Genomic DNA, 14,887 nt, shown 5'->3' with positions numbered 1-14,887 from the left:
TTTAAATGTACTTTCCAATTAGATTATTAAAACTAATTTTCTCTAAATATAAATACAAATCTCTCGGATATATATTATCCTTGTAGGCACGTTTCATCCTCCTACTGACAATAATTTCATAAATTGTAATGGTGTAATAATTCAACCGTTTGTCTTCCAAAAACTTTCCGTTTTAAGGACAAGAAAAAGAATAAATGTTAAAATATTCGGAATGTGTTGATCGACCAATCAACATAATTTCAGTTAAAATAATGAGAAAAACTAAAACATAATTTCAATATTCTTCTAAAAAATCCTTTTCGTGTAGGTTTGGGATTTTTTCCTTTACAAAAATGTTTGATTAACTTTCTTCATAACTTTTACAAATATTTATGTTATGATTTGTGTGGTTTAATTACTCATATTTGTTTTTTATTATTATTGAAAACAATTTTTTTTCGGTGATGCTTTAAATAATTAAATTATATTCGGCGATGTCTTTATCAAGCTGTATTATTAAAAGCTATGAATTAATAAATAATTAATTATGCATATGCATTATATATATGTATGTGCATATACTCATGCACATATATATATATATTTACATATCAAAATACATTTAAAATCAAATAATTCATCTTCGACACAGAATGATTTAGGAGGAAAGGGAAATAATTTGGGAACTGATTCCAGAGGTAGAAGTGACGAACAAAGTTCATACAATCATATTTTGGTAAACGCCTACGACTATCGAAAAGTTTCGTCCGGATTTCAGTTCGCCCGGTAAAAAATGTGGTCATACTGAAATTTTTAGGGCGTTATATAAGGGATAGTCTTGATAGTTTATGTGTTTTTTGACCTGCAAAATAAAATAAAACAGGTTCTAGAAGTGTATCTTCCGTAGTTTTCATGATATCTAACGTAAAACATAAAAATTAGGAGATGAAAAACAAGTTTTTTTAGGTTTGAAATCCATAAATTCTATGATCAAAACTTGTAGAGAATTTAGTTCTGAGAAAATGTATGTAATGCAGTTATGAAAACAAAAAAATCAATCTCTGTTATCAAAACTAACAGTACAAAACTTAACAGAAAGATATAATAAACTTCTAAAAATTACAACAGCTGTTTTTATTATATTATTTGTAGGCCTTTTTTTATTTTTTTATTTACAATCGGTTTCCTGAACAATGAAATTATAAGTAAATTGTACAGTAATCACTTGAAAGGGAGGCATCCAGTGATACCTCGCAAGAAAATAAAAAGGTTAAACACAGTATGTAATAGTACAATAAAAAGTATAACGAATAAAAATATAACTAAGAGTAACAAAGTACAAACAATTTAAAAATTAACTTGTAAGAACAAAAAAAAATAATTGGTAACGTAACTTAACATAGGTATTGAGAACAATAAAATTAATAGTTAACAAAACAGAAAAAGCAATTGAGTATAAAAAAATTGTTACAATTCATACATGAGAAAAAAAAGACATATAAAAAAATTATCTCTATATAAGAAACAAAGTCTAAACCACGAAACTTAATCAAAAACAACAAAGCAAAAGAATTCATATTACTAAATGTAAATAATTAATAATAGTACCAGCAAAATTTCAGTAACAAAAGAATGATAATCAACGCAAAACAGCCTCTAGATCCAATACATGCAGCCTCTTCAGTCGTCTCAAATTTTCACTATTATCCAAAAGGTTAATAGCCAGGTGGTTTTCGTGCGCGTTAACTTTACATACATACTTTGAACTTAGCCAGTGAATTTCATCACGAGCAGACGGCATCCCTAGGTAATCGTGGATCTCCTGTTCTTCGCAAACTATGGCGCCTCTGAAATCCTCAGTACTTTGTTCTGGAACCTTTGGATGGTGTCGATATTACTATTGTTTGCCGTACCCCAAAGTTGAATCCCGTAGGACCGAATTGGCTTCAAAAACGCCTTGTACAACAACAATGTGTTATTTAACAATAACACGGACCTCCTTTCTAATAACCAGTTAAACCGTCTACGCTTGATATTTAATTTTTTCCTCTTTACTCTCACATGATTTTTTCATGTTAGGCGACGGTAAATGAAGTCCTTTGTGTCGAACTTTATTCGAATGAGGTATGTGAACTCCATCTAGGCAGGCTCGTGGGCAAACTCCCCTCCTCGTCGCAAACGTCACAATTTGTAATGAGTTTAAATTCAAGGTAGTTAATTCTTTGCAGTATTTAACTACTTTCTGTTTGATTAGGCATTTACTGAGATGGAGTTTTTAGACATTTGAAAATTTAAAATACTTTTAAACAATACTCGCTGTGGTAATACTTTATTAGTCTACAATAAATTTTCGAAAATTCGAGGATTAAAATTGACGCTCTTTTCAGTTCATTTCCTTACATTTTCTGTCGCCAACTTAATGAAGATATCTTCGCGTTCCTTGTTGAAGTCAGCAACATTGAGAATGCGAGTGATCAATCCATCATGTATATCTACTTTTTGCTTGTATACCTCGCATTTCACCCATCCCTACTAGCAGTAATCTAAGGGTGTAAGGTCGGCTGATCTAGTTGGCCGATTCACCGGCTCTCTACATCCAATCCATTTACCAGTAAGTTTCTCATCTAAGAATCGTCTTACTTCATTCCTCTAATGTGTCAGTGTTCCATCAAGTTGATAGTTCATTTCAATTAGTTTCGTCAATGAGAAATTTTCAAGCAGTATAAGAAATTCTTTGTTTAAAAATTCCAAATAATTTCTCCCCTGAATTTGATTCGACTACAGTATATGGATTTTCTTCAGAAAACCGATGTGAATTCCGTGTATTGTTTATGCCATTACGGGTTACTTCTTCCAAAAATAGTATGAACCGAATTAAGTGGTAATTATTGTTAACCTTGAAGTTTCTGAACATGATAAGGTGGTAGTCTTTGAAGAAAATTCTAAAAAATGCTACACTATTTTGAACTTATCGTCCAAGATACCCACGTCGGTATTGTTCCTTTGCAGTTGAAGTACTTCCATCGCAAAAGCCGTACACAAAAATCATATCAGAATATTCTGCATGACTGAAGAGAAGCGGCAATTTTAAAAACAAAGAATTCAAAATGAAATTTCTTTTTCTTTTATTAGATTCAATTGGAAAAGCGTAGTTTAGTGAACAACAAACATAAATCAATACATAATTTGATTCTTAAAATTAATTTAACATAATCAAAATTATGTCAAAAACAAATAAACCATCTAACAGCTATTATTAACACGTAACGACAATTTTATTACAACAATGAAAATACTATTCAAATTAATTTCGAAACATACTATTACTGTTTCCTACCTGTCTTTAAAAGGTCTACATTTATTGTACTAAAAAAAATTGTATATTGGATATACACAATTTTTTTTTTTTTTAATGAAAAGAACATAAAATTTTATTTCATTAATAACTTCTGATATTTTTTCATATATATATATATATATATTTTTTAATTGTTATTATTGAATTATTATTTATCGTATTTTTTTATCATTACCAATTTAATAATCATTAATAAATAAATATGTTTAAATTAAAAAAAAGTAAAAAAAAAAAAAAATGGAGATGAAGTCTGATTTGAACAGCTTCGAATCAAAAAGGGGAAGATGCCTTCCCCTTTTAAGAACCAAATATTTCATTAATTAAAATTTTATTTGTCTAAAACTGTAAAACCAATGAAAATAAGTACCACTTATGATATATCGTTGAAAAGCTCTCAATGAGGGCTTATTACTGCAGTAAGAAAAAGTCCAAAAATCTAAGATTTTTATTTTCGGTTTTTTTTTTTTGGACATTTTTAGTTCAGTCGATTGCAATTAAAAGGGTAGGTGCACAACTAGATGTTACAACAGTCCTAAATCCAAAATTTCAACATCCTACGGCTAATCGTTTTGTATTTATGTTAGATACGTACGTACAGCCATCACGCCGGAAGTAGTCAAAATGGATTCAGGGATAATCAAAATGGATATTACCGTTGAAATCTGAAAACCGAAATTTTTCGCGCTCACAATTCCTTTACTTCCTACAAGGATTCCTTTACTTCGTACAAGGAAGTAAAAAAACATATTTTCCGTCACCGAAGTTTCCTGTTTTACGCTGGATATCATAAAAACTAGCTAGATAGATAAAGTCCTCGGACTTGTTTCATTTTATTTTTCAGATCAAAAAACATAAAAACCATCCTCTTTACTTCTTACAGTATATATCGCCAGTAAAAAACAATATACAACACTTTAAAATTTTAATTCTTTCTTTTTAATTCAGAATTTATATAATTGTTCGTTTTAACAAAGCAAAGATCTGTGGAAAAGCGCTTAACACAGTGAAAAAAATTGAATTTTAAGAAATAAATGAAATAGAAATAACAATTAAAGATCAATCAATAATAACAATCAAAGAGAAATAGGTAAAATTTTTTTATAAATTCGTATATTAATTTGTGTGTGTGTATTTCTATGTAGCGTACGCGTGGGCGTGTTCGTGTGTGTAAATAGAATAGTAAACTAAAGCTAGATTTCATTATAAAAATATGTTCAACTTACGTAAAAATGTTTCACTTTCATCCAATGAAGCATATGTGAATCCAGTTTTCAGTTTCTTAGTCTGAAAAATAAATCTATTATGCGAATATAAAGCAAAATATTTATCCATTTTAAATACATCTTCAAATCCCAAAAATTAAGTTAATAATTTTTTACTAAACCATGATTTTAATGTAATTTACCAAACACAATAAAAAATATGCGTGTAAAATTAATAAACATTCATTAATTACGTAATAAATAATCAAACCGTCAAGAATAAGTTGTATTTACAGTTTAAAGTACATCATTCTCTGACAATTTGTATACTGACTGTAATCTTGCCTCCATAATGGGTTAAACCTTTACCGCTTTAGTATTGATATCTTATACTTTGTACTTATCTATGAAACCCAATAATAATATAAATTGGTTAAAATATAAATTAAAACTGCTAAATAATTATACAAGTATTTAAAATTTAAATAATAATCAAACCTGTATTTAATTTTTTTTTTGAGATCTTAAACTGCTTTGCATAATAAAGAGAACATGCAGGACGAAACACACTTCCCTGAAATATTATGTAAAATTACTTTTAAGTTAAACATTATTTTTTATTGCAGCTATTTAACTTATGCCTTAAATTACCTTGACCAAGAGCAAAAATAATATTTTAAATGAACCTACAAAAAATGCTGATCATATGAAGTCATTTTTATTAAAAATAAATATTGCATCAGTGATTTAATATAAATTTACGATATAAATCCATATTGTTTAAAAGCAGAACATTTCTATAAATATAAGAAAATTGAATTAAACGTGAAAAGTTTACTGTAATATTGACCAATGAACAAACAACGTTAATTTTATTCTGTTTAGAATCCGTCTCCGTGTTTACCCAAAAGTTTATCGTAAACAATTTATTTTTATCTTTCTAAAATCGAAAAAATTCAAAATACATATTAGTAAAACGGTTATTTTTAAAACTTCATCTGCGTATATAGAGTATATCACGAAGTTCTCCTGGGACTTAAGCTATAAAATAAGTTCTGGGACCGATTTTATTCAATTTTTCAGAACAAAGGCCATAAGAAATCACTAATTCTGCCCCTTAGTTAACGTCCTAAAAATTTCAGTACGATCTTATTTCACTGGGCTAGCAGAAATCCGAGCGAAATCTTTCATTAGTTGTAACTCGCAAACGAAGCATTTTTGGACATATATTTGTATGAACTTTTTCCATTATTTTCACGAGCAGTTTAGGTTATAAAAGTCCCGGGAGAACTTCGTGATACATTCTGTATACAGTTAATATATTTTTTTTTAGTAGAGTTGTGGATGTCACTGCGATCAGACAAGCTTTCAGAGCTCCGTGTAATAGTGCTTTTTTGATTGGTTTTTTGAAATTTCACTGGATTTGGACATAGTAATATATCGAGGTAAGGATAATGGACTGACGTACAAATTGTTATGAGTTTTGGACATGGACTACAAAAGTTATTAGAGTTTTTTATATTACACATAATCTTGTATTAAGTGAAAGGTTTTACAATTCTTTTGGATATTTTGGTGAGCTGTTGAGGACCTAACAATAGTGTAATACCTACTAGGAGTCATTCTGGGTTATTTCAACTCAATAAAGTGTGTAAAAACCTATTTTGGATTAGCTTTTTAATAACCTTTAGGTTATACGTGGTACTAATATAGAAGACAAGGTGTGTCTTGTCTGCTACGTCACAGACTAAACTAGTAAACAACGAATTTTTCATAGTTAGTATTCAGAGAGAAATTTTTCTAAGTGTTATAGGCATACTTTACACGGGCTTTTCCTTTTTCCTCCATATCTTCCATAGTTTTGACAATAGATCCAAAATCCTTGACATCTTTACGAATCAAAAACTTCCCGACCTTTTGACTCCCCCCCAATTTTGACCCCCCCAAAATTTTTTGACCTAATATTCGAACAGATACATTTTACCTCTCCCCAAACCCCCCCAAATGTTTTTTTGGGCCACCCCCCGTGTGGGGTATCGGTGAACGCGGGTTTGTCCGCTGATCCCAAATCAAGAACATGAAACGTCGAGGCTCGTTACCTGTAGAAGATATAGACTCTCAAAGGGCTGGAACCTCGAGGGGAAGTACAGGAAGGAGAGAGATCCCGACAGAAGACGTAATGGATATCGGGGTTACAAGCCAGGACAAGACAAAATGGAAACAAATAGAAGGACGAGGGGCTAAAAGAGCAAGGGGCGGATCTTCAGAAGAAGAAGAGGCTCCCCTCACACTACAAGAGGTCACCTATAAATTAGGTATTGCATTATTACAATTGAGACAATGGACCGGCAAAGCGAGCGTGACCGCTATCAAAGCACATGAAAGGGAACTGAGCGACATATACAGAAAATTACAGAGACTGAGTGAAGAGATTCCGGATACGACTACCCAAGGCACACAGACAGAAGGTCACTCTACAGAAATGAGATGTCTGACATACTCGATGTCGATCTGTCTGATGAGCAGTTAATTGACAGACTGTCTTCACGATGGTCATCATGGGTGATGAACCGTTTAACCCAAGTAAATGCTCCAAAAATAGGGGAGGACAGTTGTCATTTTGTTGACTTAAATGGACTGAGGCCTAGCAGCCACTACGCTGGGGCTACACCAAGTGCTATGGTTCTACAGGATTCAACAATTCTTGAGGACGGAAAAATAACAACGTGCGGTACCAAATACACGGTTATATTTGATTCCAGCAATGGGGAAAAGTCCATGGCAGCCCACGTAATAACAGCTCTAAAAAGAGTAGTGGGAAAATCGGAGTCAGCAGTCTTTGTGGTGCCCAACGGCCCATCGGGTATTATAATTAAGAAAATTGTGATGTACCTCATGAGAAAAGGGAAGACCCTACCGAGAATGGTTCTTCCCAATTTAACTGAGCATGGAAGAGCAAGATCTAGATCTGCCTCGAATAGAAGGGGAACTCCGGCGGTTACGGAGAGTAAGACTGTGGTAGTACAGGCGCCGGGAAAAACATACGCGGATCTCTTAAAAACAGTGAAAGATAAAGTCAAGGCTGAGGAAGCAGGGGATATCTTATCCATCAGGAAAGGCCGAGAACAACAACTAGAGCTCAGAATTAGCGGATCACAGAAAGCAGGTGAGTTTTCCTCTCTGCTCAAGAATAGGGCTGAAGAACTTCAAGTTGACATTAGAACCAAAGGCGACCGTAGAACAGTGGTGCATGTCAAGGACCTGCTGTACGATACTACAGAAAGAGAAATCAAGGAGGCGATCGAAAAAGTACTTGAAGTTGGTGAAGGTTTTCAAATCACATCCATAAGAGAAGCGTATGGCAATACAAAAAATGCCAATGTGGTCACTAACCAAAGAAACGCTACTAAGCTCATTGCATCAAGGCTGAGGGATGGCTGGGTGTGCTGTAGAGCATACATACGCACAGAAGTCGAGAAATGCTATCGTTGCTGGAATACAGGGCATGGCAGGAGAGAATGTAGAGGTCCGGATCGTTCAGAATTATGTTTCAATTGCGGCAGACCGGGACACGTTATTAAAGATTGCAAAGAAGCAACGATATGCCTTGACTGCGGATCTACGTCACATAGAACTGCTAATGCAAGTTGTAACAAAAATCATGTGTAAGATATTTCTAATCAATAATAATAGGAGCAGGCTATCGGTGGATCTGTCGGTAGAGATGGCCTCAAGAGGCAATTTTTTTCTTGTGGCCACGGAACCCAACATGTACTCGGTGGCCAGGGGTCAATGGTTGCCCGACAGAAACGGGGACGTGGCCATTAGGAGAATCGTAGGCAACGTGGATCATAGTTTATACCATAGAGAAGATGGCATTGTATCCATAGAACTACATGATATAATAATTATCGGAATATATATCAGCCCGAATTGCGACATGGAGTTTTTTCAGCAGAAATTACTTAGCTTACAACAACTTATGACACGCTCCCGTAAAATAACAGTCGTGTTGGGAGATTTTAACTATAGGACTGCATTGGCTGGAGCCACCACCTCCAATGCTAGGGGAAGAGTTCTTGAGGAACTACTGGAGGCCACCGAGGCGTCCCGCATGAATGAAGGGACTGTCACGTACTGTGCGAGAGGACATGAATCGATCTTAGACTTAGTTTTAGTTGACGGCAGGTTGAATATTAATACAATTGATTTCGCAGTCCTCAATGAGGAAATTGGCAGCGACCATAAGGCCATTTCAGTCACTATTGGAGATCGCCCTACAGGAACAAGACAGATACACATCAACCACCGATTGACCGACTTCCAGATCCACCGCGTAATCAGAAACGCGGCAAATAAAATCATGAACTGCGCACAAATAGACCTGGTGATATTTCAAGACATCATCAAGGAAGAAATGGCCAAGATACCGCAAAACAACAATAGACACCTTCCGGCATACTGGTGGTCACCGGAAATAGAAGACCAAAGGAAGATAATGCAACGGTGTAAAAGAATTGCACAATGTTTACGAGCTAGAAACGGCATGATAGTGGAAGGCAATCTAGCTGTAGAAAACTACAGACAAACCAGAAAGAAATTGAACTTTCTTATAAAGCAAGCGAAAAGAAGTAAATGGCTGGAACTGTGCCATGAACTTAATGCTGACCCCTGGGGCAAGGCATTTAAAATCATCACTAAACGTCTGGGCAGGCATGTGCCGACGTTGAGTAATGAAACGTCGGCACAACTAGTAAGAACATTATTCCCCAGAGCGGAAAATCCTAACAGATCAGTGATTGGTTGCGAAGGCGGCAGGTTTTTGAAGAGAAGTCATCCACGTCTAAATGTATTTTACCACGTTTTTAATATAATTGCTTATATTGCAGTTTTCTTTTCTTAGACGGAGAACTAGATTCTGCAGATGAAGTCCCACTCATACATATTTCACGACTGATTGTTAAATAAATTCTATTAAATGAAATAAATACATATATAAATAAATAATAATGCATTACCTCATTTAGTTGTGTTATCTTTTCACTAACAGGTGTAAGATTTTCAAATGCTTTAGTACATGCTAAGTTATAAGGCAGACAACTATTGTTGTTATCGTAAGAAATTTGGTTATATTTCAAATTCACCTGACTATTCTTTTGCGAGGATAAAATCGATTTAATAATGTAAGCTAATAAACAAGAATAAGAATAATCGGTGGTTTTATCATTTCACACATTGCCTTAATTCTTGTATGATACAAACTCTCTAATAATACAAGTTTTTAAATGAAGATTTAATATCTACTGTATAAAATCCTATTTATATGCAAGTATTTATAGGATCAATAACGTCAGTAATTGCAACTAGGCATAACTTAATTTTTCTAATTAGTTAAGATAATATTAACATTCTTACTTTAACTGTGTTTTTCTTCTTTTTATCAAGTTAACTTCTCTATTTTTATTTTTAATTCCTACATTGGATTATCCGTAGTCGGTATATAATTAGATGTCTGACAAAAACGTTTATTCAAATCGTCACAGACATCGATTTAATATTTCATTATTAACTTTATAATCTTAACCTGAATGAAAAATTAGCATCGTCATATATTTAGTAAACTACTCTAGATTCTCTTAACCGAAGCATTTAAATAAATATCTACCTTTTTATTATTATTCTGTTTTTTAGCTACACATTTATTTCACTATTTTATATGAATGTTGGATTTTGGTTCAAATACGGTTTTATGACTTTTACCACATTTTTTTTGTTATTACCTTTCCTTTTAGAAATAAGATGTAACAATTATTGTCTCTAACCGGATGAAATAATATTATTTCGCTATCATGTAGATAGGTACACGTCTGATTTAACTTGTTAATGAAAATAAATGAGTCGGTTTTACTTTCCTGGCGTCATAGCTGTAGAACTACTCCACAGCTAGCAAGAAGGAAAGTATGGTAATCACTCACAAAAGTCGGGTAAGGGTTTTTTCATGTTTCGACGTTTCTTGACTCAAGAGTTCCCCCCCCCCCTAAAAAAAGAAAGGGGTAATATTTGTATGTACGTACAGTATGTACGTGTGTTGACGTGTTTGAAGCTTAATAACTTTTGACTGGATAAACAAATTTTTATGAAATTTGACACAGAGGCACATATATACGGGGCAATTTGTTGATAAAAATTTGAGGTCAATTTCTCTAGTGGCTGAGGTAGATTGTTTCTTTAGGATCAATTTTCTCAAAATTTTGCAAACGTAACCCCACTTTACATTAACCTCAGTTCATGCTTATCTTACCATTTAAAAAAAATTCCTCAAATTCTACCCTTTCTCCGGAAAACAAAAAAGCTATCTTTTTATTTACTGCATATTTTTCAATCGAATTGCTTTATTTATTCCTAAGCATTGTATTACTGTGTAAGTGGTCTAAAAAAATACGTTAGGGTAATGATGTGGACAGGGACCGATCAAACTGTAAAAATATTTTTTTTTCTTTTTTAAACTTTTAATAATAGTATTACAATAAAATTCCATTATAATTCACCCCCGCCTATAAAAAAACGTCTTAGTTAACTTTTTATTGATTGTACAGTTTTCAATGGAATGTTTTTTAGTTTGTTCCATGTAACGTAATAAAGTAGACAAATCAAAAAATGTCCTTGGGAAGTGATTTTGGGGCTGGGGAAGCAGAAAAAAGTAAAAAGATATTGAATTTTTAAAACTTTTTTCATGTTTTCATTATTTTTCCACAATGTAAGAATAAATAGCCAATGCTAGGAAAGTATAGCAGCTTTGTTGTCACCTTTGTTTTTAGCTTTGCCTAAAAACCCAACCTACAACTTTATAGGTTGGGCTTTTTAACAAAAGCTACTTAGCTTTTGTTTGGTTCATGCCACTTAGCCGCAGAATTACATAAAACGTTTTTTTTTTGTTTATTAAAAAAGTGTAATTCATAACATATATCTCGTATGTTAAAGGAAAAATTATATCGTTGTTTCATGTTACATTTAGTACATTTTTCGTAAAAGAAATTTAAAAATGGACAAACAATTTTTGTAACGATCAAAAAGAAAAGGCTGCACTCTAGTGAGGCTTATTCTAATTTTTTTGGGAAGATATCACTTTTCAAATAATCGAAAATATTAGAAGAGTGTAGAAATCGATATTTGTATTATTAAATAAAAAACACTGTTATTTTTCATGACTAATATTGATGCATAATCTGGTTATATTTTAAAAGGATTTTACAATGTCTTATTATATTTAAGCATAATTTTACTTGTCATTAAATCATCTATAATTCTGACCATCAGTTGACGTACGGAGTGTTCAAAAAATGACGCAACCTTATGGAAGAATGTTTCCGTTTTTGTTGGTGGTTTAATCGAGGAAAAATGGGTTACACAATGCAGCAGAAAATATTCATCGTCTCCCAATACATCAGATGAGCCAGTTATGCCCATCCCAGAATGTCTTCACAGTAAAGTATGGTGCGGGTGCACCAAATAAATTCATATTCAAGCGGCTATACGACAAGTTCCAAGAGACACGGAATCTGGCAAGTACAGCCAAAAGTTTCGACCGAAAGTGCTAACACTAGAAAAGTTGATTGAAGTGCTGATCAAGCTGCATATTCTGTTAGTCCCAAGTAGTTTGTGTGACGCCGGCAATCTTCTTGACATTCTTTCAAGGGACAGTGAACAGTGAGAATTACATACAGATGGTGCAACAATTTATAAACACTGTATCTGCTAGAGTACACGTGGTTTCAGCAGGACAATGCTACGGCTCACACAGCCAGCAACTAGTATAACTACAATAACTTACTCATTATTCTTTAAGACTACTGCTTACTGATAACTATTATGAATTACTTATTATGGGACTTCTTTAACAACCCCTCATCATGTGCTTCTTATCAATCGATTTATTTACAGTTCCACTTCAGGAGCCTATTGTAAATATTCTGCTTGTTGAACAAAAAACAAAGAAACAAAGAAAAGAATTTCAATATCAATTTTAAAGAGATTCAAAACCCAGTAAAATTACATGAAAATTCTTAGGAATCCTTTGTAAATTTTTAAAGTAAAGGTAAACAAACTAAAGAATAGTGTTACAAAACAAGTAAAAGTTATTATTAACAATAACCCACTTAAAAAAAAATATACATATCAGAAATGAGGTTCTCAAAATAAAATTTACAAGAATAGAATATTGTCTGAATGAACACTAAATTTACACAGTTGATATCTCTGTAGAAGGATATATGTTAAAAGAATGTGAAAGTTTAAAATATTTTGGGTATTTTTGAATAAAAGAGAGTTAGTTAAATAGATGTAGGTGATAAAATAATGAAACGGAAAAAGATAACATAAATTTTAATCTCATTAATTTGGTATAAAAAAATCAGAAGGAACTCTAACGATCCAAATCGCTAAGGTTATACGATGTAGTATAATAAGATAAAGTATGACATGACATCAGAGTTAAAAAAAAAATCTAGAAAATATTTGCCAGCTGTAAAAATAGATCTTTTAAAGCCTATTTACTAGATATCTCTTCGTCGTAGCCACATTAAAAATGAAGTTAAGAGAAAAATAATAGAGATGGGAAATACAGTTCTGTATGATATTGAGAAAAACCGGTTGCAAGTACGAGCATACTAGGCACATGACTGACGACTGATGACTAATTAAATTATGGAATTGGGTGTCATATGGAAATCAGTGTCGAGGGGAAGACACCAAAGTCATGAAAGTGGAGTTTGCAAAGCAGAGGATAGATAAGATCTCAAGGAATCCGATGTGGAAACCCATAAAAAAAAATAATTATAAAATAGTAACATATATATATATTTTCTATTTCATTAAATAATTTCTAAATAAATTAAACTATTTAAAACTCTAGACTACATAGAACTCTATAAAACTTAAATATGTAATTATATAATAAAAATCAATAATATATAATTATAATTAGATTTTAATTTTTATTCAGTCCAGTATTATCATGAATAAAAAAAACTATTAAATCAATTTTAATTAGCCGTGCTAAATTTTTCTACCGTGTTACCGGTTCGAATTACGCGTACTTCTATCATTTTTATCAATAATATTTTTAACAGCTTATTTGACGATAATTTCCAAGATTTTTCTAATTAGAGCTATTAAAATTAAAGAGAGGGAATTGCAGGGTTTAGTTATTAAGGCAAAAAATTTCAAATTAAAATTCTCATTACTTAATGGAAATAAACAACGGATGTTTTACTTTGAGAATAAAGTTAGAATAAGTATATTAAAGGAGAAAGTATGGTGATCATATCAAAAATGGGTTTTTTCGGGATTTTATCAAATCATTAGGTTTTAGGGTCCAGCTAGTTAATCTACACCAAAATGACATGCACAGTATGTATGTACGTATCTGTGAAGGACTCTGCTTTTGGCCTTATATATATATATATATATATATATATATATATATATATATATATATATATATCAGGACTTATCCATTTTCTTCAAATTTAACTCAAATATTTTTATATATGGGGAATCGTCACATTAATTTTTCACAAAATTCGTTTAGGAGTGGGGGATATCACAAAACACAATTTCGATTTTCTTTACAGGCATTTTAGAGAAAACTTTATTAAAGCAAATTTGATACCTATAACAATGCATATATAAATAATGCAATACTGTTTTTTTTTTTCTTTTTTTTTTTAAAATCAGCACCTACGTATTAATACTAAAATATATGTTTTTGCTCAATCTCCCTTCGGTTTAAATATATTTTTTAATTTTTTTTAAAAGTTTATACTTCATATATAAAGCTACCAAGAAAATCTCTACTAAAGGGAGGTGTTAGATTTAAAGAAAACTTTACTTAAGCAATTTTGTAAGCTTAACCTATATTTGAATAAATATTATTAGAAAAGTTTGCTTAAAATTTATTTCCCACCTTTAAAAAATAGACATTCTCTTTTTTACATTATTTTTTATCTAACTCTTTTAATTTTTATTTTTAAAAAGTTTTTACTCTTTTTTTTGTATTTTTCTTCATCACTTAAAGAGCTGATAAAATTAAAGTAGCTTTAGCTTCTGTTTTATATTCCTAAAATGAGAAGCAATTCTATCAATACTTTCATAAAAGTTTTTTTTCAATATTCTTTAGAAGTAATAAAAAACGTTTTTGTAATTCATTTTTTTTTGGAATAATTTCTTTACATAGATTTTCCTAAATTATCCCTACCGAGTAAAGCCTCTAAAATTAAAAAAAAAAATATTCGAAATTTGGGAATTTGGATGCACTAATCTTATTTAGCCGGAAAAGTCAAGCAATACT

The 14,887-nt window shown here is 31.9% G+C and overlaps 2 protein-coding genes across 11 annotated transcripts in view; both read right to left on the bottom strand.

Moving 5' to 3' along the window:
* Positions 1–9,848, bottom strand: part of LOC142324124 (uncharacterized) — a 34,117-nt gene extending 24,269 nt beyond the window's left edge. The window contains exons 1-4 of one of the 5 annotated variants that reach the window (XM_075364803.1): positions 9,558–9,848; positions 5,378–5,479; positions 5,038–5,113; positions 4,561–4,621 (exon numbers count right to left, since the gene is read on the bottom strand). In XM_075364803.1, the coding sequence (XP_075220918.1) occupies positions 4,561–4,593 (33 nt within the window). In that variant the 5' untranslated portion in view covers positions 4,594–4,621; positions 5,038–5,113; positions 5,378–5,479; positions 9,558–9,848. The remainder of the gene's footprint in view (positions 1–4,560; positions 4,622–5,037; positions 5,114–5,377; positions 5,480–9,557) is intronic. The other 4 variants (XM_075364802.1, XM_075364805.1, XM_075364801.1 and 1 more) reach the window with 4 other exon arrangements.
* Positions 1–14,887, bottom strand: part of LOC142324123 (cell adhesion molecule 1-like) — a 508,688-nt gene that overhangs the window by 427,581 nt on the left and 66,220 nt on the right. The window lies entirely within an intron of this gene.

Source organism: Lycorma delicatula, chromosome 4 (assembly GCF_047948215.1).
Source record: "Lycorma delicatula isolate Av1 chromosome 4, ASM4794821v1, whole genome shotgun sequence".
NCBI classification, from domain to species: Eukaryota; Metazoa; Arthropoda; class Insecta; order Hemiptera; family Fulgoridae; genus Lycorma; species Lycorma delicatula.
The sequence above is the reverse complement of the archived record's forward strand: the minus strand, read 5'-3'. Positions and strand labels throughout refer to the sequence as shown.